Source organism: Grammomys surdaster, unplaced genomic scaffold (assembly GCF_004785775.1).
Source record: "Grammomys surdaster isolate TR1022 unplaced genomic scaffold, NIH_TR_1.0 134, whole genome shotgun sequence".
Classification (NCBI taxonomy): Eukaryota; Metazoa; Chordata; class Mammalia; order Rodentia; family Muridae; genus Grammomys; species Grammomys surdaster.
In genome coordinates, this window is record NW_021604592.1 from 9,229,516 (window position 1) to 9,257,285 (window position 27,770).

Genomic DNA, 27,770 nt, shown 5'->3' on the forward strand with positions numbered 1-27,770 from the left:
ATGGACGACCCCGCGGCTCCGGGGCCCGCTGGCTCTCCTGCTAATGACAATGGCAACGGCAACGGCAATGGCAACGGCGGCAAAGGGAAGCCGGCTGTGCCCAAGGGCCGGGAAGCGTTCCGCAACCAGCGGCGGGAGTCGGAGGTGAGGAACCGGGAGATATCCGCCAGCGGGAAGCGGCGGCTGAGGTGAAGCGGCCCACAGCCCGTTCCCTTCCCGCTGCGGGTCGCCCGCTCTCTAGCTTGGCCTGAGGTTTTTCTAACCCGCGCCAAGAGCGTAACAGATACTTTCCAGATACTTGACAGCTGCCGCCGGGTGAAGCCGGAATTTGGATCCCGATGTACCGATGGGGAGCCAGCGCGTAGAGGTGCAGGGGCTGGACGGAGGGGCGGGAGCCTGAGCTCGCCGCGGGAGGGTAGGGTGGGCAGGCGGGCAGCACGCCCTCCCACTTCAGACTGCAGCAACTGGCTCTGGACTGGACCAGACCAGCCTGGAGCACCAGCCTTCCCTTGCTATCTATCTCCTGCCCTCGGGTGATGGCGGTGGCTTAGAGAGCGCCTTCCGTGAACAGCTCGCCCCTTTCTAGGAGGGTTAAAAGACATAAACCAGGGTAACGGTTGGGTGCAGCTGTCCCAGGATGCAGCATGAGGGATGGCTATTTAAATATCTTCCTCCTCTTCTTAAAAAGAAAAAGAATCTAACTAGAACATGGAAAGGAATGGTTTATTATCATTCCCCGACATCTTATCAGCCATATTCCATCTATCAACCAAGAGCAAAACTACATCTGAGCAGGGACTCAAGGGAACGGAATGTGTGTGGAAGGGGCTGTGAAGGTCATCTGGTTTAGCCTTTTTTTAAAATTCAATTTCATCTTAATTTAATTATTTGAGACAGCCCAGGGCAAAGGCTATTGACAACAGGGCTTCACTTGCCCTGGTAGGGCTTGAACTCACTGTGTAGCTGAGGAGAGCTTTGAACTCCTGATCCTCCTCTGTTTTGCAATGTTAGGATTACAGTGTATCCTATCACAGCCTAACCTTTCATTTTACTACTTAGAAGACACAGGGTAGGGGGATGTGGCTCAGAAGTGGAGTGCTTGCATAGCTTACAAAAGACTCTAAATTGATCCTCAGCACCAGAAAGAGGGTCTGGTCATCTAGAGCTAAAAGGTAAAAGAGAGAAAACCAACTTTCCTTAGATCAGACACTTGGCAGACACAGTGAGTGAGTGGCCAAGACCACCAAGTTTCAGTGTCTTGTGGGCCAGTTGTTTGTTTGTTTGAGTACCTCCATTTATTATCTGTGTGGCTTTGGGCAAATTACCTAACCTATCTGAACTCCAGTTTCTTTTGTAAAACAGGGTTACCACTGCATAACTCAGAGGGTTGAAATCATCGAACATAAAGCCTTTAAAACAGTTCATGTAATTAATTGGTCAGTACTTATATAACTGTCATCATTCTTGTTAAGGGGCAGAGGGAGTCCTAGTCTGAGGTGATTCATTTAAATAATACTTCACAGTTTCCAAAGTGATTAATTTATCTATTTAGTACTTGTCGTACAGAGAACAAAACTAGCATATACACTGCCAGTAAGCTCTCACCCCAGTTCCTATTTTCTAAAAGGTAAAAGTGGAGAGGGGGAAACTGTCCCCAAAGTCACCACATTGCACAGACAAGGTTTCCTTGCTAGGAATTTTCTTTTAGAAGTACCTTTTACCTCCTTCCCCAAGAGAGACATTGGTCTGTTTTTCAGTGGAGGAAAAGATTAATTTTGGCTCATGGTTTTGGAGGTCTGTTGTTGTGGCGAGGACATGTTGGAGGAGGGCTGGCTGTTCACATCTTGGCAGCACAAAACAGAGGAAGTGAAACATTGCTCTTGATCATATATTTTGAGGGGCTAGCTATGAAGTTACTAGGTGCTAATGATGTCAGTGAATAAAGCAGGAGGGTCTTTGACTGTCTAGAGCTAGCATTCCAGGAAGGATGGAGAGACACAGCATGCAAATAAATGACCGCGGAGTGATAGGCTGGATCTCCCTTCTGAAGTAGAGGTTTCCTTGCTAGGAATCCCCACCTGTCACATCCTCCTTCAGGAAAAGGCTCTCATAGTGTTGCTTTTGCCAGTGAGCCAGTGTAGACATCCAGAGTTTTCCCCTGGTGCTGCTGCTTACCTCCTGAACTTCCGCAGCTGCGTTCTTCATGCTTGGAAATGAACAGCTGCAGTGATCAGCTCTGTCTGGGCTCAATGCCTCCAGAAGCCTTGCTGGAGAAATTAGTGTTGCTTCCACCTTCCAAGGCAAAGGGTATGCGTGTCAGTATGTCCCCTGTCACCTGTGCAGTCCCCTGTCATCTTTGCAGTGCCCAGATCTGCCTCTCCTTCCCTCTTTGTTTTCTGGCAAGGAAAATCCTTAGGAAAGAAAGTTTTCTTTTCTAGAACTCCTGAAAATTTTGCTAGATGAGAAATACAGTTGGCACAAATCAAGATATATACATATATCTTGATATATATATGCATAATATATATGCATGCTAAGGGCATTTCTTGCACTTAACTCTTAGTCTTTACAATGACCCAGTGAAGAAAGTCTTTTTTTTTTAAAGATTTATTTATTATATATGAATACACTGTAGCTGTCTTCAGACACACCAGAAGAGGGCATCAGATCTCATTACAGATGGCTGTGAGCCACCATGTGGTTGCTGGGATTTGAACTCAGGACCTCTGGAAGTGCAGTCAGTGCTCTTAACCACTGAGCCATCTCTCCAGCCCGAAGAAAGTCTTGCTATTGTCCTCTTTTATGCATAGGTGAGAAAACTGAGCCTTTTCCAACAATAGTTGCTGATGCCAACTGAATGTCCTACACACAAATTCAGTTCAGACACTAATTGCCCAGAGTTAGTGCACACACAAGAGTGCCCCCCAATTCGTGTGCAAGCTACCACTGAGGTTCCTAGGTTGTATACAATTCTATTTGGCCAACTGTAAACTCAGGTTACTATTACCCCTTTTAAGTCTGATTGATAATTTGCTAGAATGACTGAACTTGGAGGTGTTTATATTTAAGATTCTAATTTTTAAATAAAAGATGCAAATCAGAAACAACCAAATAGAAGAAGCTCATAGACAGGGTATGGGCTTGGATGGGTACAGAGCTCTGTGTTCTGAGAGTCACCACCCTGTTAGCACAGCCAGTTTTAGTTTGTTTTAAGATAGAGTTTCTCTGTATAGAACTGGCTCTCCTGGAACTCACTGTGTAGACCAGGCTGGCCTCAAACTCAAAGATCCACCTATCTCTGCCTCCCAGGAGCTAGGATTGAAGGCATGGAGCACCAAGCCTGAGCACAGCCATTTATTTTTTTTTCATTAATACCAAACTGCAAGTTTCAGGAATCTTCTCACCCCCACCCAGCACCTTTCTGTTTTTCATTTTTTGAAAAAAGTGAAATTGGAGTATATTCTTTCTTTGGCAACCTCTTTTCTCATTACCAGAAATTTTTCTCTGTTATAGGGCTCTGTGGACTGCCCTACTCTGGAGTTTGAATATGGAGATGCAGACGGGCATGCAGCAGAATTGTCAGGTATGAATAGACGGGTCAGTAGTGAGTGGGAATATGGTCAGGGGGACAGTTAACAGGCCTGTAATATCCTGTGAGAGCTTGTCTGGTCCTATCGAAGAGCCAGTGAACAAGAGCTGTTATCACTGTCTTCCTTTCCCCAACCCAACCCAAGTGTCTTTCTCCTGTGAATTCTTGATCATAGCAGACTTTGTTTGTTCAGTCTATTCCTCTTTCCTGGTAATTCTTTTTCTTTTGCTGGACTGATTTGCTCTCAAATCACCTCTCTCTTCCTATAATCGATATGTTCGCATGTCTATTCCCTCTTTCACCTTTCTTTTAAAGTCACAGTCTATCTCTCTATGTCTACCCATCCTTATTCCTTCTCCTAAGACTTGCCCTTATTAAAATTCCAGCCACAGCTGAAGGAGATTATAGGTAATTGGCTGGCTGAGTAGGGCTGGACCTATCAGCTACATCAGTCACGGTCAAGCTCCGCTGTAGGTATTTGTGCGTTGGGGTTGAATGATTACATTCTTTTCTCAATTCTGGGCTGCTCCTTCCTGTCTGGAATTTTAGAATAGGGCAAACGTGATCTCCTCACATTGAGGGCCTCCGTATCACACGTGCTATGAATGCCAGTTATTAATAAATGAGCTTTGGGTGGAGATGGTGTGAAAGTTAAATATTCTGTCACATGGAAATGACACTTTGAGACAAGCTTTTTCAGATAAAAAGACAAACATTTTTGCAGAAGTTCTGGTGAATAAGCACAGGGAATAAATTTTGCAATGAGTGACAGAAATAGCGAGGTTTAATAATGAACAAAGGGCTAGAATCTAGAATGTGAATCTGTACAGAAAGAAAGAGACAAAGAAAAAAGAGATGACTAATCTGATAGAGAAGTAGACGAAGGATAAGAACTCACAGGAAAGAAAGGGTCATGAGACTGTTGAATCCACAGAACCACAGAAGAGTTTGTGTATGTCTGCATGTCTGTGCCTGTGTCTGTCTGTGCATCTATCTATCTGTGTGAAAAGATGTTCAAGGGTTTTTTTTATCTTATTTTTTTATATGCATTGCTGTTTTGCCTGCACATATGTCTGTGTGAGGGTGTTGGATCCCCTAGAATTGAAGTCACAGAGTGAGCTGCTGTGCGAGTGCTGGGAATTGAACCCAGGTCCTCTGAAAGAACAGCCAGTGCTCCTAACTGCTAAGCCATCTTTCCAGCCCAAATTTATTAATTAATGAAGAAAAAAATATTTTTAAAAAACAAGATATTATTTCACAGTCATTAAACTGCAAAATTTAAAGGCTGGCAAGATGGATCAGCAGGTAAGGCCATGGTCACAGCTCATGGCCTGAGTTGGAATCTCAGACTCTGATGATGGTGGGAGAAGAAAACTGACTCACACAGGTTATCTTCTGACTTCTGTATGTGCAGTATGGCACTCATACCCATACAGATACACACAGAATTAATTATCTAATTAAATGTTTTTTAAAAAACTCCAAAGGCCTAATGAGCATCTTTCCACACGGCTATGTGTAGCAGTATGAAGGTGCAAAGTATAAAATTGGAAAGCAATTAGGTCATAGCTAATAAAGTTGAAGATGTGCACATATTATGACCCAGTAATTTTATTCCTAGATGTTCAATCTAAGGAACTTTATACTTGGGCACAAGAAAGTGTTTATTTCAGCCTTGTTTTAATTATAAAAAGTTGAAAACAACCTAAAATTCCTATCTGCAGGGGAATAGATAAACTAGCATGTAAGTATAGTTGGTCTGCATATAGCCATTAATATAGTTGATCTGTGTCAACATACTTCAGTATGAATAAATCCCCAAAAGCAAAATAGAGGCAGAGAAACAATGACAAAAGAATTTGTACAATTACGATAATGTTAAGATTAAAGAGAGAACAGTATCAGAGATACATTTGAAATCTTTTTTAGATTTATTTTGTTTGATGTGTATTAATGTTTAGCCTGCATGCATGTATGTGCACTATGCATGTGCCCTAGACCTAGGTTATGGATAGTTGGGAGCCAGAATATGAGTGTTGGGCCCTCTGCATATACCTACCCTGGGATATTGTTTATAGACACATACAAATGTAGTAAAAATCTAAAAATGGGCATGTGAGGAATGCATACCAAATTTATGATAATAATTACTTCCAGAGAAAGAAATAATACTGGAGAGTAATCTAAAGCAAAGATGACAAATGTTATATTTGTTTAATCTGAATAGAAGATACATGGGGGATCTTAAATTTATCTTATGATTATCTGTAAATGAAATTTCATTATCTAACACTTTAAAAATAAGGACAAATTTCAGCACCATTTACCTCTCTGACTAGTATTTCCTGACTTTTCTGGTCTAAATAAATAAATACATACACATATAAAAATATACACATATACTTACATTTACATTAATGAACTAATGATTGACATATTTACATTTCAAAGTTGAGATTTGCTCCTGGACACACCCAGATTCTGAAACACAAGTTCTAACTCCCAAGTAATTCTCAGCCTTTAGCTTAGTATATGGTATACATTTTGAAATAATCTGTTTGATTTTAATTCATCTTCTGTAAAATGAAGGTGCAGAGTGATGTTCTGGTTGCAGCAGGAGCAGGGGACATTCTTATCCTGTTTCATAGTCTGAGGTTATGATCAGTAGGGTTAGACTTTTCTTTAATTTTTATTTTTTTGGCAACCCTAGGTGCTTTCCACATGATTTGCCACATCTTCTGCCCAGGTGATCATATGTAGGAACCTAAATTTCTGTACCCTTCAAAGAGAGCAAACTGGCAAACTGGCTCCCAACTCGTGTGTGTGTGTGTGTGTGTGTGTGTGTGTGTGTGTGTGTGTGTTTAGTCCCTGTCTTGGCTTCCTAAGCATAGAATCTTGCCTCCAAGACCTTGAGTTGTGTTGCCCTTCTCTTCCCTAAAGTTAGGCTGCTTCTAGCCTGTTTGGTGGGACAGAATGGACTGCAGCCCTAAAAAACAGAAGTGATGACATTAAGCCCTCTGTACTCCAGCCCTCTGCCTGGCCCTTTCCAAATGTCGAAGGCTGGCTTCCTTCTCTGCTGCCAGCCATCTGGCAGGAAGACAGGTTTGATAGTTTAATCACCCAGGGACACACACGGCTATTTTTAACTGTTCCGAAAGAGAGGAGACTGGCTCTAGATTGAACTGGACACAAGAATGTGTTGGAACCTTCAGCTCCTTCAAGCGATGCTCTCTAGATTCTTCATTGGGGGTTCTAAATGTGAGAATTTTGTCTTTCTGCTACAGAATTATATAGCTACACAGAGAACCTGGAATTTACTACTAACAGGAAGTGCTTTGAAGAAGATTTCAAGACTCAAGGTGATACTACATCTTTATTTACAGAAATGTGCTATTTTCCTCCATGATATCAGTCTGATCTAGTAAAATACTAAATCAAAGTTTGATTCTTCATCCCCTTCATTTCTTGCATGTGGATACAGAATTCCTTCTACAGGGAAGGTGCAACCAAGAGAAGCAGAGGGCTAGCTCAGCAAGGCTGAACTAGTACCCTTCTGCCCAGTGCAATCCTGTGCCTAACCTAGTCCTTGATGTTTAGCTTCTGTCTCTAACTCTGCCCCACTGCCAGTACCAGCTTGATAGTCCCTTACTGTGATCCCCTCAGGTGCTTCACTACTTTCTCAGTGGCAATTTAATTTTTAATTCAACAAATGTGTGTTGAGTATCTGTTGTGTCAGAGATGCAGGAGGCAGAGGTGGAAGTAATTTGCAGCTTCTACAAATAAGTTGCATAGTCTGGTAGCATTGAGGAATGTGCATATCACAAAAGAAGCCAAGGCCAGGGGAAAATAAGAAATGTAAAGTAAGAGTGTTAGGGGCAGAGCTTTTGATTTGGACATTAGTGTGGAAGTGGGCCTCTTGTATCAGGCATGGAAGGATGATGAGGAGTTGGATGTGGATGGAGACAGAAGGACACCTTGAAGAAAGACAGAGAACAGGATATGCTGTGTGGACAAAAGTGGGAATGGTAAAGATATGGGTAGAGAGTAGGTTCAGATAAAGACTTTTCCTGCCCCTTAAGATTTCTTAGCTAAATAAGGAAGCTTGACCTAGGGGCGTAGCTTAGTGGTAGAGCTTGCCTGGCATGTCGAAGGCCCAGGGTTCAATCCTCAGTACTAAAATAAATAAATAAGAAAAGGTTTTGGAGAGAAGAATCTTTGGGATCAGAGGTGGGTTTTTTTTTTTTTTAATCAGGGCCCTTTGTAGGAAGAAGTGGCAGTAGCCAGTACTAGCTGTGTGTGGCTTTCCATCCTAGTGCAAGACACTAAGGAATGGCTGGAGTTGGAAGAAGATGCCCAAAAGACCTATGTGATGGGACTTCTGGACAGACTGGAGGTGGTCAGTAGGGAAAAACGACTTAAGGTGGCCCGGGCTGTTCTCTATCTAGCCCAAGGTAAGTGTCCGTTCTTGCTGATTTGATAGGGGTGGCAGAAGCTAGGGAGGGCTGTGCATAAAGCAGACCTTACTGGGAAAGCAGGGTTCCTTACAGCTCAGTGATGGGTCTTGCTATGGTAGGAATGGCCTGTACTTATAAGGAAGATACAGAGATAGTATTGATATTGTTCTGGATCTCTTGGGATCTGTCTATATCTTACCAAACACATCAGGTTATTTTCTTTTTTTAATTCTTGTTAAAAACAGGGTTTCACTTTGTAGCCCTGGCTAGTCTCAAACTCAAGAAATTCACCTGCCTCTGCTTCATAAATGCTAAGATTAAAGGTGTGTGCTACCATGCCCAGTTCTCTCTCTTATTTCTTTTCATCTGAGAATAATCATGAACTTTAGATCCTCCTGCCTCTGCCGCCTTAGTTAGGATTGCAGATATAAGCCATACCCTGTGCATGTCCGGATTTCTCACATGGATTTTTTTCCCTCTACTCTGGGCTATACCTGTTTATGAAGATTAGTAAGAGAATCCAGGTAGGGAGAGCTGATGCCCTGGCACCAGCACTGAGGTTTTTATGGTGTGTTAAAGGTTCAAGCCAACACAGCAGCAGGAAGGGATGCTGTGAGTAATTTGGAGATAATCAGAACTAAATGAGATTAATTGGGAAAAGCTTGCCAGCAGAAACCTGTTAACCAGGTGTTGGAAGGAGCTCTGAGATAGTCTTGCTAGAGTGATGAAAATAAGCTCTGAGCATACGAAGATTGCTGGTAAACCAACAAACTGCGAACTAAAAAACTGTAAAGGTGAAAAAAAGAATAAATGGGAAGTAAAGACTAAGAAAGGGAAGCTTGCAGTAAATAAGGTGGCACTTCTGAATCACTTAGATCTGGTGCAATAGCAAACTTCCAGCTGCCAATACGAGGTCCTTTTGCTTAAAGGCTCTGTCTGCAGCCCACACTGGACAATCAGGAAGCAGAGGGATCAATACACTCCGTCCTCATACAGATAACTAACAAGATTGAGGAGATGACTTTGATTATCTCACTCCTCTTGGGTGGAATGATCTGCGTTGTGTTTCAGACTGTTTCCAGAAAGCCCCCTGGGACTGAACTCTTTCAGATGCCCCCCTTCCCTCTCTCACTTCCCCTATTTCTCTTCTGGTGATCCCTGAGATGCATTCCCTCATAGACTATCTGCATTTGAGTCTTTATCTCAGGGTCTACTTGGGGATGGGGTTGAAGATTGGCCACTGATGGTACAGGAGAGACCCACTCAGCGGTTAAGAGCACTAGCTGCTATTCCAGAGAACCTGAGTTCAATTCCCAGTACCCATATTGCAGCTGACAACTGTCTGTAATCCAGCTCCAAGTGATTTGACACTCTCACACAGACATACATGCAGGCAAAACACCAATGCACATAGAGTAAAATTGAATCATAAAAAAAAATGAGCCAGGCAGTGGTGGTGCACGCCTTTAATCCCAGCACTTGGGAGGCAGAGGCAGGCGGATTTCTGAGTTCAAGGACAGCCTAGTCTACAGAGTGAGCTCCAGGACAGCAAGGGCTACACAGAGAAACCCTGTCTCGAAAAACAAACAAACAAACAAACAAACAAAGGCCATTGGTGAGCACATTTGGCTTACCCAGGAGACTACTTCTTTTCTCTACTGACTCACTCATTTAAGGAAGTCCTCATGGGCCCCGCCCAAATCCTGTGAGCCTCATTATTCTGTAAAGTATTGGCAAAGTTTTAAGATCATGAGGTGGGATAGAAAGAATTAAAACACCCGTCTCCTCCCAACTCTAAGTCCTATAGCAATTGTCTGCTCCTCCAGGCACCTTCGGGGAATGTGATTCTGAGGTTGATGTGCTACACTGGTCCAGATACAATTGCTTCCTGCTCTACCAGATGGGGACCTTCTCAGCCTTCCTGGAGCTACTCCACATGGAGATCGAGTAAGAAGCCTCGGGAGGGCTGGCTAGGAAGCTTTCTTGAAGGATTCGCATGTCTGTGGAGTTCCTCAGTAGATTTCCCTATGGGAATCTCCACTCAGCGCTCACTGACAGTGTCCTCCTAGCCAGAGTTCTTTCCTGTTACTATGTTCTTCCCCCTCAAGGTTGAACTAAGGAGCTGCTACAATCCTGGGCTTCACAGACCTCATAGGCCTCATAAAATTGGTTACCTTTTGAATCTAAGCACCTTTTCAGCTGAGCCTAACTCCATCATAAACTCAAGAGAAACCAATTTCTGTCGCTGTGCCTAATTATCTGTCATGAGTTATAACTGTAGAAGTGGCCTTTTCTGCTGCTGCTACTTTCTCTTGTGCCCGCCATCCAGGAGTTTTAGATACACTGAAGTCTGGTTATTATTTATCAGATATTGCTTAGCATCTGTCTTGTCTCCAGCACAGTGGGGAATCACAAGAGGAATTGATATCACAGACCCTCTTATTTGCCTGTCTTCACCATAGATGAGGATTTACTGAGATAGCAAGGGTCTACGGGTCCTTAGATGAGCCTCCCTGTCTCTGCATAACCAGGGTATGGCAGGTGTTTGTGTCTACGTGTACAGTAAGTGAGAGCGCAGGGAGGAAAAGGCCTGATGGGTTCCTGTTCTTTTGTTCCTCTCCATGGCAGCAATAGCCAGGCCTCTAGTAGTGCCATTCGGAAACCAGCTGTCTCCATTGCTGACAGCACTGAGCTCAGGTGAGTGAAGGTGACCCTGGGCTTTGGACAGAGGTGATGAGTGGCATGAGTTACCCTTTTTCCAAATCCCAGTTGAGTGGGATGTTACCTTTTAACCAGTCTTCTCTGATTGGACCCCCACTGATGTCATCCTTGAAGTCTGGAACTACAGGCTGGGAACTGCCTTGGGCATCTCTTACGATCCTTTTGTAACCCAGGGTACTGCTGAGTGTCATGTACCTAATGGTGGAAAATATCCGCCTGGAGCGAGAAATAGACCCCTGTGGGTGGAGGACAGCCCGAGAGACCTTCCGAACTGAACTGAGTAAGAAGTAGCATGTGAGGAGGGGCTGGGGAGAGCTCTGAGGGTGGACGGGAGGCAGAGTGTCTGCCCAGTGGAGGAAAGCTGTCCTTTTTTGTTGTTGTTGTTGTTGTTTTTCTTTTTTCCTTTTTTTTTTTTTTAAAGTAGCCTCTTTTCCTTTTTAAGCTGGCGATGTTGCACGGGCATGAGGGCTGGGTTTGATTGCACTCCTCTGTGTTAGTTTCCTTGGTTAAAATTAAGAATAGCCATTCTTCAATTTCATCGTGAAACCCATATGGGGAAAAAAATGAGTCAAATTACCTTAAAAACTGAGCTTTGTTCTAATGTAAGTTGAAGTGGTCATTTGACAAGGATAAGATGTGAAAGCATTTTTAAATTTGCATATATATATATATGTAAATAAGTAAAGAATGAAGATGAAGTGTGGTCCGTGAAATATTTTGATTTCTTTAGCCAGAAAGGCATGTCATTACTGTTACCTTCTGTTTGCTATGATCCTCAAAGCCTATCCTTAGTCTCTGATGGAGCACACTATTTTGCCACAATAACCTCGATCCTGTCCTTTAAGGGAGTTCCTTCTGGTGTCTCACTGTGCCTCCTTTACAAGAAAAAGTACTCTGGAATGTTTTAGGGGAGGTTGAGTGCCTTCCTCGGTGTGCTAAGACTCAGGGATCTTAGGGCAGGATTTCAGCTACTTCCTTTCACGTTCTCTTGATTCTCCTTGTACCTCAGGTTTCTCCACACATAATGAAGAGCCTTTTGCACTCCTGCTGTTTTCCATGGTTACAAAATTCTGCAGTGGTCTGGCCCCACACTTTCCAATAAAGAAGGTTCTGCTTCTGCTCTGGAAGGTGGTCATGGTGAGTGGCTGATCATCTCCGTTCCCTCCTCGCCCAATCACATTTTTCTAATCTGGGTCTATGAGCCAGAGCCAGGCAGCTGTTAATCCAGAGAACTAAGAGGAGCAAAGGGCCCTCCTGGAGTCATCAAATGGTCTGCATCAGGCTGCTCTTTCTATTGGGATCTGTTGGATGCCACTCTCCGAGGTGAAGATGTCAGTGGCACCTTTCCCTAACAGAATTGATGTTTCATAGAAAGCATACTAGCTGGCCACTGGGAATCTGGCTCTGTTCATTACAATAAACATTCGACAATTCTGTACCTGTTTCTGTAACTATGAAATATTACGACTAATGCATGCCTTTTCTTCCATTAGAGGATAGGCATTCTTACAAGTATATAGTTAATAATTTGTCATTTATTTTTCAACCTAAACCTTCATCCTATAATCTTCCTCTAGCATATCCTATAGGGCTAGAGGAACAACATAACCTATTAGTGAATCTCACAAGGTAAACCACCTCTTGATTGCAGAGCAAACTGTGACTCTAGGACATCCTAACATCTGGATGTGCTCCTTAAAATGAGCGATTGTGCCAAGAATGGTGGCATGTGGTCGTAAAACTCAATAGACCGAGGATGAAGTTTGCAAGTTTAAAGCCAGCTTGGGCTACACAGTGAGACCCTGCTCAAAAAAACAAAGCAAAGGGGGGTTGTCTTCTGTTCTTTAAACTTTTTCCAGTGGAGTCCCTCCCGGCTTCTAATGATGTCTAGTGCTGTTTCCAGCCCTGGGTCAATGAGTAATGCTGTGCTTTATTCTGACCCTAGAGACCCTAAGACTGGAGGAGTAATCGTGTTTGTTCCTCCATGTTCCTTGTTCAAGAGGCAGTGTGAGGAAATTGAAGTTGAGGTTCTTTCCTTCCATCCATGTTTCTCTGACTTTGTTCTCTTATGACTGTCCTCCCCTCCCCTCTCTGCTCTTTCTCCTTTTTCAGAACACTCTTTTTTTTTTTTAATTTTAGTATAATTACATCATTTTCCCTTTCCCTTCCCATGGACCCATTCCTTGTTCCTTACTCTCTCTGAAATTCATGACCTCTTGTTTTTAGCTACTGGTTGTGTGTGTGTGTGTGTGTGTGTGTGTGTGTGTGTGTGTGTGTTTCCATTTCTAAATACAAAAATACAGCATATTCAGGGATGACACTTGCTATTGAATAACTTCCCCTTTCCTTTTTACACTTTAGTTTACCCTTGGTGGATTTGAAAACCTTCAGGCTCTCAAAATACAGAAGCGTGCAGAGTTGGGCCTGCCTCCACTAGCTGAGGACAGTATCCAGGTTGTAAAGAGCATGCGTGCTGCCTCCCCGCCTTCTTACACTCTTGATCTGGGAGAGTCTCAGCTGGCCCCTCCACCCTCCAAACTGCGGGGCCGCCGTGGTTCTCGAAGGGTATGTTGACAGTATTGGGGTATTGACTGGTCAAAAGAAATCAAGATTCTAAGATATTATGGATGTGGTAGGACAGGGCAGTAGGTAGGACGGCCATCCCAGGTTGGCTCTGTAACCAACATGAATCCTTAGTGTCTACACTTGGGCCTCTCCTCTGGCCATGCATTTGTTTTAGTCTGGACCTCAGTGAGCAGAGTCACTTAGCATCCTAAATATGAGTTAGTTTAGAATTCTGAGAGTAGGGACCCTGAAAAGAGCATCTAGCAAATATACATGTCTATCATGACTCACCATTTTCTTGGCAGAAAGAAGTTTTATTTTGAGCCACCCTACTCTGTCTGGCCTTGGACCACAAGCTTACATTTGAGAGATGGCTGGTTAGGGTTCTAGGCAGTGTACAGTCTTGAGAAGTTCTAAATAAGATACACTGAGCCATGGTCACATTTTCATGAACTCACCTGGCTAAGTTACCAGAGTTTACCAATTAAAGATAACAGGGTTCAGTGCAGTTTAAACTGTAGGCATTATGACTTTTTTTTTTTTTAGAAACCTTTCTTTTTTGTTTCATAAAGTAATGCTTACTCATTGTAGAATATTTGGAACAAATATAAAAATGTGATAAAGAGAGAAAAATCACCCACAAGCTTAACAACCAGAGGCAGTGACTGTTAACTTTTTGGCCTATTTCTGTCCAACCTTTTATTCTTTATGCAATAAGATTTAACATTCTAAGCTTACTTTCTTCTGCCTGGCAGCAAGCTTCTGTCATCTTCTTCCTCAGTCAGCCAGCTGGTGTGTGCTGACAGAAAGCACACTTACTGAATGTTCACCTAAGCAGAGCATAATTAGGAAGGAAAGTGCCGGGCGGGGGGTGGTTTAGCATCAGTGCTTTTGAAAGCTAGCTGGGTATCACACAGGTACTATCTGTGCTCTGTTTCTTGGCCTTGATCATTTTTCCCAGGAGCTACTTGTCCTATGATTGAGTCCAGTGAGCTATGAGAAGGAGATGGGTAATGCAATGCTCTCACACTAGATAGCCTTCAACCTTATGTTTCCTACAGTCTAGAGAGAGTTCATACATGGTCACCATATGCTCTGTATTCCCCCGCCCCCTTCTCCTATTCCCCAGCAACTCCTCACCAAGCAAGACAGCCTAGACATCTACAATGAAAGGGATCTCTTCAAGAATGAAGAACCAGCCACAGAGGAGGAGGAAGAATCTGCAGGTGATGGAGAACGAACCTTGGATGGAGAGTTAGACCTGCTAGAACAGGATCCTCTGGTGCCACCTCCACCCTCACAGACACCTCTCTCTACTGACCGAGTAGCCTTTCCCAAGGGCCTGCCCTGGGCCCCGAAGGTTAGGTAGGTTTAATGGCACCACTAATCCTGAGCTTTGGGGTTTCAATCACTGAAGAGCCAGGGTGAAACACACATATTCAGTGTTCATTAACCTGGTGTCGTAATCAGAACTCCTGGGTCTGAGTTCCTTCTGTCCATCTCTGTCCTCTTCCAAATGAAGGAACAAGGGCTGTGAAAAGTTCTCTTTCCCGGGGTTTGTTTTGTTTTGTTTTGTTTTGTTCTTCTCTCTGATATTGGTCTCTTCACCATCATCTCAGACAGAAGGACATCGAACACTTCTTGGAGATGAGCAGAAACAAGTTCATTGGATTCACTCTGGGGCAGTAAGTGACTCGCTATTTTAAAAGTAGATATAAGTATATTAGAGAAAGCCATGAATCCTCCTCACTAGGATCTGTAAAGCTAAAACGGATTTCACTGTCAAAGGTGTCATTAGGTTACATATCCCATTAAGTGGGAATCTATCACCTGCAAATCAAGTGAACAACTAAGAGGCTATATGATATAAATCTCCTGATTTTCAGAAATGCTTCAGCATGTGATTATCTTTGTGACCTTGGGCAAGCTAATCGACCTTGAACCTTATATAAGAAGGTATAGGATACCAAGAATAGATGCTGGAGGGTGTGGTCTCTGTGATTCCAGAGTATATGGGTAGTGTTCTCTTTTCGCTTATGGTTTGGTGTTTTGTACCTTTTACAGGGACACAGATACCTTGGTTGGATTACCTCGACCCATCCACGAGAGTGTGAAGACTCTAAAGCAGGTGACAAGGGTGGGCCTTCATTCTTCAGGGATAGGGAGCCACCAAAGCAAGTCAGATTACTACTGCCTTGGGTACTTAGAGTTCTTCCAGAATATTTAGAACCTTCTGCATCTCCCCTGTAGACCCTTTGGCCAAATAGGAAAAGTCAGGTCTCTCCCTGCTTACCCAGTTTCCTGCATTTAGATAGATGAAAAACACTTCCTTTGTTTTGTTCCTTTCGCTCCCTCACTCTCTTCCTCTCTTCCCATTTGTTGTTTCCTTTTATTTCTCTCTCCCCATAGGTCCACTAGCTTCCGAAGGCCATACATTAGTTAGGAATCTTCTTTATATCAGTGTATGTATATACACAAAGAATGTGGAGTAATAACTCCATACACACACGCATGCACATCAAGCATGTATGAGTATGAGCAGTATTCCAAGGGCAAAGGTCTATTTATTCTTGGATTCCCCTTGCACTTTGAAACAAAATGACTAGATATTTGCTAGTATCCAACAAATATGAAAATATAATACACAGAAATATTGTTTATAAAGTACTCCTCACTTCTAATTATTCAGAGGTGAATTAGATTCTTGCTTCCAAAGGTTTTATGGTTATTTGGGATGATAAACTCATGGAGTATTTCCTATAAACAAGAAAAGTTAAGGAGGAGCCTGGGGAGAGGAGGAGGAGACACATGAGAGTTAGGTTCTCAACTGTCGTTGGTGTTTTCTTATCTTTGCCAGCACAAGTATATCTCCATTGCAGATATACAGATAAAGAATGAAGAGGAGCTGGAGAAATGCCCCATGTCTTTGGTGAGTCAAGGGCTCTGGCACACAGAAGGTGGGAAAAAAGAACTCTTTGCAGTGCTATTCCAGGACATACATTGTGCACGCATTGCTTCAGCTTATTAAAAACAAAGGATGAACACTGTATTAAAAATGGGAACGGCAACTAAATAATCAAACAAGACCATCACAGAATGGTGGGTCCCATGAAGATAATTTAAATAGGGAAACATGATAGATAATAACCCACCATCGGTAGATTATTTTCGGCTGGGCAGTTGGGATAGATGAGATGTGTAAGAAGGTGACATTTAACCAAAATCTGAAGTACAGAAAGGATCCAGCCATAGGAAGGAGCATCAGAGGAGAAAACATCCCAAGTAGAGTCAGGGTAGAAAGGGCACAGAGTGCAAGAGGCATCAGAAGAAGGCTGTGTGACAGCCTATCAGTAAGGTGGGCTTATGGAGATGATATTGGACAAGTGACCTGGGGACACTTCACATAGGACCTGTTAGCAGAGTTAGAGAGCTTAAAGTTGATTCACAGCACAAAGGGAAACATTTGGACAGTTTAAGTAGATGTGAGACATTAATCTTTGTTTAAAAAAAAAAACCACTATCTACTGTGCAAAGATTGGGCCAAAGAGGGGAGGCATTGACCCATCTCAAAACAGCTAAGTGAAAGTTAATAGCGGCCTAGACTAAGGCTGCAAAGAAGATGAATGTGGGTTATATTTTGAAAATGTAACTAGATGTAAATCAAGAGGCAAAGAGAAGAATCAAGAACAAGTGTTACCTGGAAAAGAGGAGGAGACCCAAAGTCATGTTGGGTCATCCTAAGCTTTACATGTCCATCAAACACTCAAGCAGAACTACTGGGCAGTTAGGTATATAAGTCTAGAGTTCCAAGGAGAGGACTGGCCTCAAGAAATTTGAGTCATTGATTTGTTACAATGTTAAAACTATAGACATGGCTAAGAGAACCCAAAGATGTGGGCGAAACAGAAGAGGACGGAACCCAGGAAAGTCCCTGGGACACACCAATATGTTGAAGGTAAGATGTGTCAGGAAAGAAACCACAAAAAGTAAGAAAAACACTCAGTGAAGTAGAAGGAAACCTAGAAGTCTGATACCATAAAAACAAAGTCCTTAAGGAAGGAAGTGGTCACTGTGCCAAATGCTGATAGACTGCACAGAGCAGAAGTGCCTATTGCATTAGGCAGCATCAAGATAATTGGTGACTTTGTTAAGGATGATCACAGTGAAATGGCTTTAAAAAAAAAAAAGCCTGTTGCAAGTACATTGAAAAGAAATGTAAAGAAAAAAGTAGACAACCAACAAATATTATAAAGAAAGGGAGAGAAAGGAGATGACAGCTATGGGAGGATGTGGGATAAAGAGAAAGTACTATGCTAAAACGTAACAATAATGGTGGCTGTTTAATCCCAGTACTTGAGGGGCAGAAGCAGAAACGTCTGGAGTTTAAGGTCATCCTCAGCTACTTATCTAGTTGAGGCCAGCCTGGGCCACATGAGACACTTTTGGGAAAAAAAAGAAGGAAGGAAGGAGGGAGGAGGGAGGGAGAGAGGAAGGAAGGAAGGAAAGAAGGAAGGAAGGAAGGAAGGAAGGAAGGAAGGAAGGAAGGAAGGAAGGAAGGAAGGAAGAGACTAAATTAAATAGTCCAACAGGGCAACAAACTAAAGGCCTGATAAACTTTATCAAGAGAAAGAGGGAAGAATATGTAGGCTGGAGGGATAGCTCATTGATTAAGAGTACTTCCTGTTGTTCCAGTGTTCCTGAAATAAATTTCTAGCACCCACATTGTAGGGAACCTCTAAAGTTAGCTCAGGATACCCGAAGACCAAGTTCTCAGCACAAAGGAAGTTTATTTGCCCCAGAGAAACAAAGGTCAGGGAACAAGAGACAAAGACAGGAAATGGAGGACAGGGTAGAAGTGGAAGGGAACAAGGAAGAAGAGGTAGGGATATTTGTCCCGGAGTGGGACAAAGGACAGCCTCTGGATAGAGAGGAAACAGATATAGCCCATAGGCAAATGCAGTTGTTTATAAAGGTAAAAGGGGAAACCGTGTGTTTGGATGAGGTGTTTAATTAAATTGGGCATGTAAATTATGTGAACCAAAGGAGACTTTTGATTGCTAGACTTCAGTACCATGATAGCTGAACCTTGATAGTCAGCCTCAGGAGGAGGAATTGGACAAATACAGGAATAGACCTTGGCAGCTAGCTTTGGAAATATAATCTAATGGTTTTTAGCAAGGCAGACAGAATCAGGGAGAAGGACAAAGCCTGCCAGAGCTATGCTTGCCACACTCAAGCTGGCCAGAGTCCTCACACATGGCAGCTTACAACCATGTGTAACTCTAGAGGATCCAATACCTCTGGCTTCCACAGGCACCTGCACTTATATTCATATACCCATATGCACACAACTGTGTATAATTAGAATAATAAAAATGCATCTTAAAAAGGAAGATTGTAGACCCCAAGCCCAAGTAGGGACTTGGTTTATGTTCTAAGCATAGGAAGTTATCTTGCATGTCAGAAGGCAAGCAGAGACTAGCAGATCTGGTATTCCAAAGATGTAGTATGTCTTTCTGATTACCCTGTCTTTTTGTGAGGAAGAGTCAGCAACTTGAAGGGGTCTAGGGTAAGGGGATTGGTTGAAGAGAGAGAAAGGAGTAAGCCTTTTGGGGAGTAGAGAGGCTCACGTGCTAAGATCATCAGGCTCTTTTGAATGCCTATTCCAGACTTGTATCCATTCCTCCTTGTCTCCAAGTCTTACAGCAGTGACTCTCACCCTGTAATAGAGGTCCTCTAGGGAAAAAGGACTGTACTGGCCAAAGATTTCAGTGAGGCCTGGGCTGCCTCATGAGTGTCTGAGACCCTACTTCTGCCTTTCTGATAGAGGGATTCATTAGGGTCATGAAGAAGACAGAGGTATACATGGGCACTTAGGAAGAAGAAAGTGACAATGATAAGGACACTGGAGAGGGGTGAAAATTAGTCTCCAACCCTTTAAATACTTCCTTGCTAATAATCATCTGTTTTCTCTGATCACGAGTTACTTAACTCCATCAATAACCCTCCCTACTGAATCATTCACCTTTTCCTTGGTTGATCTCTGATTAACACCATGGGAAGTACCTCTGTGTAGCATGTCTCAATATGTTGGGTGTATGTTGGGTGTATTTATAGCTTAGATTAAACCCATATATATATATATATATATCTAATGTGTGTGTGTGCGTGTGTGTGTGTGTGCGTGTGTGTACACCAAAGCAGTGGTCTAAGCCATTTCCTAGATTGGAGTTCTGACTCCTAATTGAGCATGTGACATAAAAAGAGTGATTAATTTCAGACACTGGGAAAGCCAGACTCATCAATTGTTGAGACTGGAAAAGGACAGCAGAGCTCAGCTAAACCAGCTCAAAGAAAAAACTAGAGCCTAGAGAGGAATGGTCACTCATCTAAAACCATACAGTGAATCATTGTCACACCTAAGACAGCATGCCAGGGCTGACTCCCGGCGCAGTCCTCAGCAACCACCACGTAACCTTTAGTAACCCAAACAGAGCCTGGAGCAACGGTGTTTTCTGCCATAGGGAGAAGAGGTGGTACCAGAAACACCGAGTGAAATCCTCTACCAGGGCATGCTCTACAGCCTCCCCCAGTACATGGTAAGGAACTGGCTAGGCCAGAGCTTCCCTTTTCTACTAAGAGGAACTTACTCAGGATTCTGAACTTTCCCTGTGGCTCCTCTGAAGGTGCTATTCTCCCTAGCCTTTCTACTGGAGTCTGGGGTACATAATAAAGTAAGATCTACCTATAGATGATGTGTCAGGGCCATTTCTACTAGCTAATCACCACTGTCATGAGTTCTGCCATTGTCTGTCATGTCTTCGGTAGCCTCTGGATGGGAATGGTGAAGATGCTGCTAGGGTCAGAGGAAGACTAAGAAGGGAGAATGTTGGACTTGTCTCTCCCACCTATTTCTCTGCTTTGCCCCTCCCAGTTTGTTCTTTCCGTGTTCACTTTGGGAGCAACCCTGAAGCAAAACAGCTTAGAAGCTTTCTTTGGCCTTCTCCCTTGGCCTCACAGACAGGCCTCAAGATAAAGAGCTGTTTGCATTACTGTATGCTGGCAAAGCTTAGTCACTGAAGGAAGAGCTTAGATAAAGACTTTGAAATACTGTTCATTTGGGCTAGAGAAGTTTGGAAGAACCACTGTTTGCTGAGTGGGATAGACAAGGGTGGCTTTTCTCTTTTTCTGTCTCCCAGATTGCTCTGCTTAAGATTCTGCTGGCTGCAGCCCCCACCTCCAAGGCTAAGACAGACTCTATCAATATCCTGGCAGATGTCCTGCCTGAAGAGATGCCGTGAGTGCTTCCACTGGGGCAGCTGCTAGACACTAGTGTCTTGTCTGCAGGCCCTCTGTCCCACCACACTTGGTTAACAGGAACTGTCTGAAGAGAAATCTCTCCTCTTGTGCATGTTCCTCCTGTCTCCTGCAGGACCTTCTACCTACTGAGCTAGCTCTATGTAACTCAGAACTCGGGTCCAACAGAAAACCTCAGTGCTGACATCTGAGGAGCTACCAGATATATGAGTAGACAGTGCCAGCGGATACGTTTGCCAGAGACAGGACACATTAACAAAAAGATCATGAAAGCTTTTTCCTGGATAGCTTCCTAAATGGGAACTTTGGGAGATTTCCCTAGCAGAGAAGTTCAGGTTTCCTAAATTCTGATTATATATATTCTGACCACAGATACAGATATGTGTGTGTATTATATATGTATGATGTATGTATCTATGTGTGTGTGTGTATATATATAACCCAACTACTTGGGTCTTGTATCCGTAGGCCTCCCTCCATTCCTACCTTTCTACTAATGCTTCCTCTTTCTCTTGTAGCGTAACTGTTCTCCAGAGCATGAAGCTAGGCATTGACGTGAACAGACACAAGGAGATCATTGTAAAGAGTATCTCTGCCCTCCTCCTTCTACTTCTCAAACACTTCAAACTCAACCATATCTACCAGGTGAGCAGTTAGGAACGCCACATTACACACACCGAGTATTCCTCACAACATAGGGGCCGCACAGGAGTCCTTGTACGGCTGTGTATTTTACTTGGCCTTTGTTTGTCTCAAATGAGAGAGTCCAGCTACTTGTGAAATGAGTGTATGGTGAGGATACGGTGTGAGATGTGGGGAGTCATCCTAGAAAGATGCAGAAGTCTATATTCTTTGTAAGTTAACTCGAGGTCTGGCTAGGGATTCTTAAGAACACTCCTAGATAGTTAGAATCAATTTAACCATTCAAGAAAGGTCACTGGGCATACTGGACATACTTGTCTGTATGTGAAGCACGTTTCTGAATCAGATCTAATTCTAAATGAGACACAGTTCAGACTTTTACAGGCCATACAGTCTTGTAACAGATTCATAAATGCCCAACTGTAGAGTGGTGTGATACAGATAGGCACTGGATGCCATTGAAATACCTAATCCAACTTGAGGTAGAGAAGAGGTGACTTTTAACCTAAGTCTCAGCCAGCAAAGGAGACTTACCAGGGAAGAGAAAAACCAATTCAGGCAGAAAACCCACTATGTCAAAGCTCAGAGGAGAAAGAGCAGAAAACGTTTGGAAACTACTTAAATGTTGCTGGAGTTCTGCCTCGGAGTGGGTGATAGAGACAATCTGCTGATATTCGAAGCCAGCGGGGTCGGGAGGGATCATATATCTGATAACACACAATTACGAAATTCCTGTAATGTGCTTGACATCCAACAAAACTTTTGTGAGCTTCTCACCCCTAGGAGTCCTTGTTTTATCCCTATTTGGGGCGGAGAGGGGGACTGGTGGGGTTTTTTGGATAATTTTTCTTTAGTTGTTATTGTTGTTTTAAGACAGTCTCACTGTGCAGCTGTCCTGGAACTCATGTGCACTAAGATAGCCTCAAACTCACAGAGACCCTCCTACCTCTGCCTCCTGAGTACTCCAGTTTATCCCTGGTTTATACATGAGGAGATGAGGGTTAGAGTTAAGGCTTTGCTTTCCCACAAAGGCATTGTTTCCCTTGGCCCTGTAGGCATCATCAAGGTACAAGGACAAGATGCAGACAAGCGAATGGAAGCTTCTCCTTGAGGGAGAGTGTGGGGAATATGGAGCCCTTCTCATATCTGCCCTGAGGCTTTATCTCATTTTCCAACTAAGCACTCAAAATAAAGCCTGATAAAAGAGTGAGTCATGCACAGGGAAGGCCGCACGGGCTGTGGCCTTGGCTTTGTCCTGTTTGCTGAGCAGTGTCAGGATTAGAAGGAGCAGGCTGGTTAGGAGTCGCTGCTCCCCTTTCCACTAGGATGTGTTTCCCAGGGTTGCTCTCAGTGGGCAGTAGATAGACCTATAGCCAGACTGGCAGATATCCTGAATGGCCTGGCCACCGTGTGTGTCAGTGTGGAAAAGTCTGGACAAAGCATGGGTAGAGCTCCAGAGTTTAAAACCTCCCACTTGGCTCCCCTGTCTAGAACTTAGAAAATACTTTTTTGGGTGGCTTCTAGGGAGAAGATATCAGGCAAGAGAGTGGAGTGGTTATGACATAAGCTGACTTTCCACCTCTAGCCACGTATTCAGGGACAAAAAGCAGCTTGCCCTTCTGCATGGCTACTTCTTGCTGATGACACAGAGATACCGCTTTAAAACACCATCGTTCTCGACCTTTTCAACCTTGTTTCTGTACTGTCCCAGCATGCTTAGACTCAGATTTGGAGGCAACCTTTTTTCCTGGTGCTCCTCGGTGCATCATAAACAAAATCCAGGGTGTCTAGCTCTATAGCTTTGCTTCTATACCACTTACCCCAGTAGGTCTTCCTGGACATAAACCCCAAATGGATTTAAGAGAGCCAAATAGAACTCCAAGTACTGATATTTATCTCATCAAAGACATCCTGGATTTCTTAATGCAGTGTTTGCTGGCTGAAGAGGCTCTTGTTCATTCATTCATTCATTCATTCATTCATTGATACACTGATATTCTAAGTATTAGAAATAAGGCCACATACTGGACAGACTACTGAAACCACATTCCAGTGGTTACTATGTGCGGTCTCTGGCCTGACTGATGCCAGCAGTTGCTAAGAGTTAGCTGCACCTGTCCCTGCTATATCAATCACAGCTGAAACATTATGACCCAGAGCTTTGATATGGAAACCAGCTCCCTCAGGGAGACTTTCTTTCCCGTTGAGCTTAGGAACAAAAGTCACAACAATTCTTGCTATTCATTTGGAGTTTTTTTTTCTTTCTTCTTTGATCTTTCAATCCAGTTTGAATATGTATCACAACATTTAGTGTTTGCCAACTGCATCCCCTTGATCCTGAAGTTCTTCAATCAAAACATCCTGTCCTATATCACTGCCAAAAACAGGTATGGACTGCACAGATTTCAAGGGACTACTTTGGATAACTGAGAAAATTCCTGCATCTCTGCACCTTTGATTTATTCTTGTATCATTAGTCCCTCCTTTCTTTTTTTTTAAAGATTTATTTATTTATTATATATGAATACACTGTAGCTGTCTTCAGACACACCAGAAAAGGGCATCAGATCTCATTACAGATGGTTGTGAGCCACCATGTGGTTGCTGGGATTTGAACTCAGGACCTCTGGAAGTGCAGTCAGTGCTCTTAACCACTGAGCCATCTCTCCAGCCCAGTCCCTCCTTTCTTAGAGCTTTTTTAAGTGTGTTACTTTTTGAGTTTTTATTTTTCATGCCTGCGTTGGTACACACACATGCCAAAGCATGTAGAACAACTTGTAGAAATAGGTTCTCTTCTTCATCACATGTGTCCTGGGGATGAAACTCAGGTTCTCTATGTTGGCATTAGGAACTGAGCTATCTTGCTGGCCCAAAATATGATATTTTTACATTAATAATTCCACTTAACACCGGCAATGCTAAGAGATAGCACCAGTTTTGTTCTCATCTTGCCACTTAGGAGATAAAGTCAGATAAATTCACAGAAAAGTGACTTGATTTGCTCAAGATTAATAAGATTATGAACAAAGATGGATCAATCAATAAAGGGCCACACAAACATGAGAACTTGAGTTCTGATCCCTATAACTCATATAAAAAGTTGGGTGTGGCAGGATACATCTATAATCATGCACCAGGAAGGTGGAAACGACAGATCTTGGAGCTCGCTGGCCGTCTAGCATAGCCAAATCATTGAGCTCCATGTTTAGTGAGAGTCCCTGTATCAAAAAAGTAGGTAAAGAGAAGTTGAGAAACATACCTGTCTTAGTTCGGGTTTCATTGCTGTAAAGAGACACCATGACCAAGGAGACTCTTATAAAGGAAAGCATTTAATTGGGGCTGGCTTACAGTTTCAGAGGTTTAGTTCATTATTGTCATGGTGGGAAGCATTTCCACCTGCAGGCAGACAAACCTATTCAAACCACCACAGTGTTGAAATTTCATTAAGTGTTAGAAATAGAAGGAACATTAGAAATTAGCCCAAATTCTGCATTGTACTCTTAAAGGGGAAAGGAAACAAAAAACAGCCACTTATTGAGTGACTGTGTTCCTTTTACTATGTGGTTTTCTTTCCTGACCCATGCCTGGTTCCCTGGGCTCACTGCGGAACTTGTGGCTTTCTTGCAATTCCCACTATTTATTTGGTGACAAACATTACTATATTTCATTCCTGAACTACGACTGTTTGATTAGAAATGTTCTTTTTTTTTTTTTTGATTTTTCGAGACAGGGTTTCTCTGTGTAGCCCTGGCTGTCCTGGAACTCACTCTGTAGACCAGGCTAGCCTCGAACTCTCGAACTCAGAAATCCACCTGCCTCTGCCTCCCAAGTGCTGGGATTAAAGGCGTGCACCACCACCGCCCTGCTAGAAATGTTCTAAGAAGCAGCCCTGCACTTTAAGCTTCCTCTAGGGTGGCATTGGAAGTTACCCCATGGAGTTCCTGGCTTTCGAAGGATCAGGAGAAAAGCCAAGAGATCTTTTCATCTTCATAACCACAGATTATTTAATGGAGAGTGTTTGGGCAGCATCTCTGGGAATACTTTTATATTCACATACACACTTAAATGCAGAGGCAAATGAACTTAAGTTTACATACTCCCTAAAGAACCCAAGAGAGCTAAGAAGGAACAGGTCTGTCCTTCTGCTTTAACTTTTTTTTTTTTTTTTTTGCATCTACCAGATAAGGGCCGCCTAAAAGAGCTCCATGGCTCCTCTGTAGCTGAGGAGATAGAGTGGGGTTGGTGCCCAGAGCTAGTGCCCTCAATTTCAGCGAAGGTCATGAAGCAATTTGAGAAACACATAAGTCTGCAGGGAAGGAATGACTCCTGCCCTTTTGAGAGGTAGGCGCTTCTAGCTGTTGCCGTTTACCTAAAGCTTGTCCTTATCTCTGCATCCTGCAGCGTTTCAGCGCTGGATTACCCGTGCTGTACCATCCAGGATTTGCCAGAGCTTACTACTGAGAGTCTGGTAAGCAGATGGGGATTTGTGGCCTTTGGAACCAGCTGATGGCAGAGGCTGGCATTTGCTTTTTCATGTCTTCTCTGGTCCCATGATGCCATGGTTTAGGAGTCTCAGATCAATGAAGGCAAGAGCACAGAGACGGTAATGGTTTAAAGATGCTGAAGGATTGAAAAGCTGAGCCTAGCATCTTATAGAAAAGAGGAGAGTCAGTGGGAAACACTGAGGAGGAGAGGGAATTTAGAAAGATAAGACTGAAACACAGTATCTATGCTGATTAGCAGGAGGATCTCTTCTGGTGTTTCACACACGCTCACGTGCGCACGCGCACACACACACACACACACACAGTTCATTTTCTTTGTGTTAAGTTGTGCTGTAGGCAGTTTGCTTCTCATTTTCATGTTAGTTATCAAGTCCAGGAGTATGTATCTTATAAAATTCCTTGCCCAGGAAGATCTTCATCCTGAAGCAGGTCTAGGATAATCAGAAAAGTTCCTCTGAAATATTCTGAATTTTTTGAAACTGGCTGACCAAATCACGTTTAAGATAAGGCATCTACTTTATCCTACATTGACACGGCTCTTCAGACTTACTGCTTTCATCCTGTTGCAGTATAATACCTTCTCTAGCCTTCTCAACTTGAGTGTGAATTCTTTGATGAGAGACATAGTACTCTCATCTATTCTATATCCCTAACACTATGTCTAGTACTTTGAAGACCTCAATAATGCTAAATGATGTTACTCACCCATGGGTGCTACAGCCCTTTGTCCCCCAATTTTAATACCTACAAAATGCTGGGACAGGAAAGTACATTATGCAAAAATGGATAAATTCTCTTGTGGCACAGGTTTTATAAGCCCACAGGAGTTGGTTTTAAGGGGAAGGCATGTTAAAAACCATTTGGCTCACTTCCTTATATTTCAAAAATGAGAAGTAAGTGCTCAGTGGATGGACTAACTCCACTTCTCATAGGTGACAGACCTCAGATTAGACATGAGTCAAAAGATCCATGTCCTGAAAAATCATAGCTGCACATTCTTTGTTACTGAGCAGCTAAGGAAGCTTAAAGGTTTTAACTCCTACAGAGATGTAAACACTTATCTTACCTTTATTATTAACATGGTAGTATTGAGTCTGTAAAACGACTCTATAACGTTAATATTACTATTTTGTTTTCTTTCTTTTGTTTGAGACAGGATCTCTCTATGTAGCCCTGGATCTCTAAAAACTTGCTTTATAGACCAGCTTGGCCTTCAACTCATAGAGACCTGCCTGCCTCTATCATCCTAGTGCTAGTATTAAAGACATGTACTACCACATCTTGCCCAATATTACTACTTTATAGATGGAGAAGTTAACTGCTAAGACTTTATAGTTGGAAATAGCAAAGCTGGGACTGGAGAGATGGCTCAGTAGTTAAGTGCACTGTCTGCTGGTCCAGAGGACCCATCTTCAATTCCCAGCACCCACATGGCAGCTTACAGCCATCTGTAATTCTAGTTTCTGATGCCTTCTTGTGTCTTCTAATGGTATTGTACACACATGGTGTGCAAAATACATGTGCAGACAAACACCTGCACACATAAAATAAATTTTAAAGTAAAGTAGGAAAGTATGTCTCTGAGATTAAAATTTGGAAGGAATAATGTATTTTAACCCATAAACAGTAGTACATAGTAGCATTAAAATTCTACTATTGGCCTGGCATAGTGACACACACCTTTAATCCCAGTACTCGGGAGGCAGAGGCAAGTGGATCTCTTAAGTTTGAGGCCAGCCTGGCTTACAGAGTGAATTCCAGGACAGCTGGGGCTATATGGAGAAACCCTGTCTCAAAACAAAACAAAGAAAAGTTGTGCTACTAGTAGAGTATTTCAAGGTATAAATTCAGCTTTTGTGGCCTGAATCTATTATTTGTAATTTTTAAAAAAATTTTATTATATTAGTTTTTTATCTATCTATCTATCTAATCTATCTATCTATCTATCTATCTATCTATCTATCTATCTATCTATCT

At 42.9% G+C, this 27,770-nt stretch overlaps 1 protein-coding gene across 2 annotated transcripts in view; it reads left to right on the plus strand.

Annotated features, from left to right (window-relative positions):
• Strip2 (striatin interacting protein 2) overlaps nucleotides 1-27,770 on the plus strand; it is a 39,495-nt gene continuing 11,725 nt past the window's right edge. For both annotated transcript variants that reach the window (XM_028762615.1, XM_028762616.1), the window contains exons 1-18: nucleotides 1-144; nucleotides 3,514-3,583; nucleotides 6,874-6,948; nucleotides 7,903-8,040; nucleotides 9,870-9,990; nucleotides 10,672-10,740; nucleotides 10,938-11,044; nucleotides 11,774-11,901; nucleotides 13,126-13,329; nucleotides 14,459-14,694; nucleotides 14,949-15,014; nucleotides 15,394-15,457; nucleotides 16,187-16,258; nucleotides 19,854-19,928; nucleotides 20,529-20,626; nucleotides 21,165-21,291; nucleotides 23,575-23,675; nucleotides 25,690-25,756. In XM_028762615.1, coding sequence (XP_028618448.1) covers nucleotides 1-144; nucleotides 3,514-3,583; nucleotides 6,874-6,948; nucleotides 7,903-8,040; nucleotides 9,870-9,990; nucleotides 10,672-10,740; nucleotides 10,938-11,044; nucleotides 11,774-11,901; nucleotides 13,126-13,329; nucleotides 14,459-14,694; nucleotides 14,949-15,014; nucleotides 15,394-15,457; nucleotides 16,187-16,258; nucleotides 19,854-19,928; nucleotides 20,529-20,626; nucleotides 21,165-21,291; nucleotides 23,575-23,675; nucleotides 25,690-25,756 — 1,962 coding nt within the window. The remainder of the gene's footprint in view (nucleotides 145-3,513; nucleotides 3,584-6,873; nucleotides 6,949-7,902; nucleotides 8,041-9,869; nucleotides 9,991-10,671; nucleotides 10,741-10,937; nucleotides 11,045-11,773; nucleotides 11,902-13,125; nucleotides 13,330-14,458; nucleotides 14,695-14,948; nucleotides 15,015-15,393; nucleotides 15,458-16,186; nucleotides 16,259-19,853; nucleotides 19,929-20,528; nucleotides 20,627-21,164; nucleotides 21,292-23,574; nucleotides 23,676-25,689; nucleotides 25,757-27,770) is intronic.